This window comes from Juglans regia, chromosome 13, assembly GCF_001411555.2.
Source record: "Juglans regia cultivar Chandler chromosome 13, Walnut 2.0, whole genome shotgun sequence".
Classification (NCBI taxonomy): Eukaryota; Viridiplantae; Streptophyta; class Magnoliopsida; order Fagales; family Juglandaceae; genus Juglans; species Juglans regia.
Genome location: NC_049913.1, coordinates 34,174,620 through 34,179,561, shown reverse-complemented (window position 1 = coordinate 34,179,561; position 4,942 = coordinate 34,174,620). Strand labels below are relative to the sequence as shown.

Here is a 4,942-nt window from a genome sequence, read left to right as displayed (position 1 = left end):
CCAAACTTGCTCTTAATGTGCCAAAAGTATCAATATTCATCGGGGCTCGGACTGGGTCTTCTTCTAAAACTAATATATTTAAGTATTCAACACGCGGAATGATCCATTTCACACGGGAGGAACAGAAAATCTGGTTTGGGACGCAAAGTTTTTTAAAAAAACAATTAGGGGTCAAATACTAATTTTTATGTTGTCTACCTTATAAAAAAATTAATATTTCAAATTTTAAGTGATATCAAATTCTGAATTTTATATAGTCTAGTTCCTTGGGGGCCTTAGTACTTCCCCTCCTGCTTCCACATCATCTAACATAAAATAATATTAATTGATATTCTGAATTTTTTTACCATAACTCTAAATATTAATATATATGGTCCACTCTCTTTGGATTTTTACTTTATGCCTCCATCCTAGCCTATAAAAAGACCAGCATCTATGTGAAGTCTTGCAAGAGACCCAAACAAAAACTTTGAGAAGCGAAGATTTTCTAGAAAAAAACAATGGATTTGCGTAGGATGTTCTTGGAATTAGTGATATGTGTTGCAGTGATATTGTCGGCAATGGGTGCTGCAGCTGTAGCATTTCCAATAGCCAAGAGCCCTCACTGCCAGGATCGGTGTGGAGATGTTCCAGTTCCATATCCATTTGGTACAACTAAAAATTGCTCCCTAGATGATGATTTTCTCATGAGATGTGATTCGTCTGGCCATCCTCCTGTACTAATAGCCGGTAAAAATTTGAATGTCACAAACATTTCGATGAACGGCGAGCTTGACATCTTGATGTATATAGCCAAACAGTGCTACATGAAGAATGGTACGGCACTTAAGCCTAACAGACCCAGGATCAACTACCCGGCTTTCACAATTTCCAACACCAAAAACAAGTTCTTCACCATTGGCTGCGACAGTTATGCTTATCTCAATGCTTTCCGAAACAATGAAAGCTTCTCCATAGGCTGCATGTCTATATGCAAAAGTCTTACAAATGTCGAAAATGGATCTTGCACTGGGATTGGGTGTTGCCAGGTTGACATCCCAAAGGGATTGAAGAACTTTACTTTGGAAGCTCGTAGCTATTACAATCACACATATGTCTCTGAATTCAATCCATGCAGCTTTGCTTTTGTGGCTAAAGAGGATGACATGTTCAATTTCTCCTCTAGTTATCTTAAAAGCCTGCAAGGGAATGAGAGCTATCCAATGGTTTTTGAATGGGCAATCGGTAATGAAACATGTGAAACTGCTCCGAACAAGCCAGAATACGTATGTGGGGGTAACACCTTATGTGATGTTCCCCCAGAAGGGGTCGATGGGTATCGTTGCAAGTGCAAAGAAGGTTATAAAGGAAACCCATACCTCTCTGATGGTTGCCAAGGTACGTATGAGTTTCACATCTAACAAAAGCTTCTCCGAAATCTTAAGGAAACAACGTTTATATACAATCATGAAACTTTTCTTGAGATTTGAGTAGTTTGAAGTTCGAAAGTACTCATGATCATGTGCGTTTGCTTTGCTAATGAAGCATCGATCGAACTTAATTAATATTGTATTATTGCTCTGTTTCAGATATTAATGAGTGCGAAGCAGATCCGAAACCCTGCGATATTATTACATCAAGATGCAACAACACTGACGGGGGTTTTACATGTCCGTGCCTTGACGGATACGAAGTCGATATAAACGAATCAACAAGTTGCAGACTTAAAGCGCGGACCAACCGATCAAAGATTAATATCATTATTCCACTCGGTAAGTTGGCAGAATATTAATGTGTGTGTATATGTATATATGTGTATATATATATATAATTGTATTATATATATTCTTTTTTAAAAGCAATATTTTTCTACTAATTGGTATTTAACTAATCCATTCACTAATTACGTACACTCTTTTTGAAAAAAATCGGCAAATCATGAACCCATATAAAAAATATAATTTGAAGTACGCAAGATTTACACACTATGATGAGCTTCATTTTTTTAAAAAATAGTACGCAGGGCATTCATACCATCATACTGCAACTAGCATTACTCATTTATATAATATGCTCTCTAAACTAATTGGCATGCATAAATTTCTATGCATGTGTGTATATATATATATATTCTATAAATGATGCTTCTGTGATAGACACCAACTATGCTTTAACTGAATTCTTGAATGAGCTAGTCTTCATATAATACATATATATATGTTACTTGCTTACTGATTCACAAATTTCTCAAACCGTTTGTGAAAACAAAAATAGCATGTTAACTAGAAAACTTCGATCACATTGCATGTTTGAACATGTGCAGCTATCAGCATTGGCCTCATTGTATTGTTTGTGGGAGGTTCTTCACTATATTGTGGGCTAAAAAGAAGAAAACTATTCAAGCTGAAAGAGAAATTCTTTCAACAAAATGGTGGCTTGTTTCTACAACAAAAACTCTCGAATGATAGAACTTCCATGGAGACAGTCAAAATCTTTAGAGCAAAAGAACTTGAAAAAGCTACAAACAATTATGATGAGAGTAGAGTCCTTGGCCAAGGAAGCTATGGAACTGTCTATAGAGGAGTCTTACCAGATAATAAGCTGGTCGCCATTAAGAAATCAAAATTTTGTGATCAAAGCCAAATTGAACAATTTATTAATGAGGTGATTGTGCTTACCCAAATTAACCATAGAAATGTGGTTAAGCTATTAGGTTGTTGTCTAGAAACAGAAGTGCCATTACTAGTTTATGAATTCATCACAAATGGGACTCTTTCGAAACACATTCATGATAAAGTCCTATCATCCTCACTCTCATGGGAAAAACGTTTGAAGATAGCAACAGATACTGCAGGAGCACTTGCATACATGCATTTCTCAACTTCCATACCAATTATACATAGGGATGTGAAACCTGCCAATATACTTTTAGATGATAATTATTCAGCAAAGGTTTCCGACTTTGGAACTTCAAGATTGGTCCCACTTGATCAAACACAGTTAACTACTTTAGTACAGGGCACTTTGGGGTACTTAGACCCAGAATACTTTCATAGTAGTCAACTTACAGAAAAAAGTGATGTCTACAGCTTTGGTGTTGTTGTGGCTGAGTTATTGACTGGTAAGAAAGCACTTTCTTTTGATGGACCTGAAATTGATAGAAATCTAGCTATGTACTTTAGTTCTGCGGTAAAAGGGGATCGCTTACATCAAATTCTTGAGGTCCATCTTGTAAGTGATGGTAATATTTATGAGATAGATGAAGTTGCCAATCTTGTAAAACGGTGCTTAAGTGTTAGAGGGGAAGATAGGCCTACAATGAAGGAAGTGGCAATGGAGCTAGACAGGTTGAGAAGTATGGAAAAACATCAATTGGGAGAAGCAAATCTCTATACAGAAGAAACTGACTATTGTGTCAAAACACCTGCAATTCACTGTTTCAACATTGGTGTCGATGATGGATGTTCTTCTACCAGTACAACTGTTGGATACGAGGTCAGTATGAAAACCCAAGTCTCAAAACCATTGGATGATGGCAGATGATCGTGAGTTAGTCCCAGTCAATATTATACTTTCTTGTGTTATATCTCAATCTTCATGCTGCCTTCCTTTTCTTTTCTATCACTAGGCTTCAATATTTCTATTAGATATTGTTCCTTAGAAATGTTTAAAATGATGTCGTGATGTTATCTTTCATTTTATTTTTTGTCAGATATTTGTATATATATATAACCATGTCCTTTATGTTATGTTATTTGATCACATATTATAACTAGCTAGTTTTCTTACCAACCCAATATATGAAATACTATTGGCATTAGTTCCTGTTTGGGATCATCCAAAACACACCATAGTAAAATGACAAAAATACCCTCACAACAAAACCCACTTCCCTCTCATTTCACACACTTCATTTTTGAAATTCCTCTCTCTCCTCCCTTGTCGCCCGTCCTCCCCTTACCCCCACTGCCCGAATTCAAGACAAAGCGAGAGAAAGGTGGAGGGTTTGGCTGACTCGAAGGAGCTCGGGGTGGTGCTCGGTGGTGCTAGAACCGACGCATGGTCATGATAGGGCCATCAGTGACCCCTAGCTCGTGTGAAACTACCATTTATGGGTAGCTTGCGTGTGTGCAATGGAGAGGGAGATGAAGGTTCGTGGTGGCTGGGTCTTCGAGAGGTGGTCGCCGATGTGAGTTGGTGGAGGTGCGATGGTCTGGGTGGCAGCACACTGAGGCGCAAGGGGATAGAAATGGGTGAAACCCATTTCGGTTGGGTTATTGCAGGGGAGAGAGAAGGTTGTGCGTGGAGATCGGTGGCAGCTGGCTTGGTCGCCGGCGTGAGGGGAAGTTGCTGGTGGTGGCAGTGAGGCTGGGTGGCAGACGGTGACGTCGGGCTAAGCTGAAGGAGAATCGGGTGAGGCTTCCGTCGGGTTGAGAGAGCTGATGAGAGAGGGAGGTAGATGAATTAAGTGATGCGTTTTGCATTAAATAATAAAAAAAGTAGACATGTCACGTGTGCTACGGATCAGCTGTGAACAGGGGTTGATCCGTAGCAATATTACTATGTTTAGCTTGTCGTCTCTTATTTTTTCAGTACATTTTATTATCCTTTGGCCAGTCTTGCCCCATAAATTTGGTCGATTTTCCTCCTAATTAATTACCTAGCTACTTTCTTCTAATCTGGCATCCATGCACCATGCTGGTTAAGTTAAAAGAATATTGATACTAAAATATGAAATTCATTGCATGCACCAGGTCATGTTTACAAAATAAAGTGATTTTTTTGGCGATAAAAAATCCCAAAAGCGCTGCAATTATTTTTTGGCTTCAATAGATAAGGGCCGCTAAGTGGACGCAAAGGTTGCGATAGATTTTTTAGTCGCAAATATAGAAGACTTTTGCAGAGATAATGGTCGCCGCAAATGTGAATATATATGATTGCCACAAAACTAAAGATCGTTAGC

The 4,942-nt window shown here is 38.4% G+C and overlaps 1 protein-coding gene across 1 annotated transcript; it reads left to right on the top strand.

Annotated features, from left to right (window-relative positions):
* Positions 1 to 467: 467 nt before the first annotated feature.
* Positions 468 to 3,744, top strand: LOC108981028 (wall-associated receptor kinase 2-like). Its single transcript, XM_018952100.2, has 3 exons — positions 468 to 1,377; positions 1,569 to 1,751; positions 2,303 to 3,744. The coding sequence occupies exons 1-3, from the start codon at positions 501 to 503 to the stop codon at positions 3,520 to 3,522; spliced, it is 2,280 nt and encodes a 759-aa protein (XP_018807645.2). The 5' UTR covers positions 468 to 500; the 3' UTR covers positions 3,523 to 3,744.
* Positions 3,745 to 4,942: the final 1,198 nt, after the last annotated feature.

Coding starts and splice junctions, on each gene's coding strand:
- LOC108981028 (XM_018952100.2), top strand. CDS start 501: ATGGATTTGCGTAGGATGTTCTTGGAATTAGTGATATGTGTTGCAGTG. Junction 1,378..1,568: donor CCTCTCTGATGGTTGCCAAG/GTACGTATGAGT, acceptor GCTCTGTTTCAG/ATATTAATGAGTGCGAAGCA. Junction 1,752..2,302: donor TAATATCATTATTCCACTCG/GTAAGTTGGCAG, acceptor GAACATGTGCAG/CTATCAGCATTGGCCTCATT.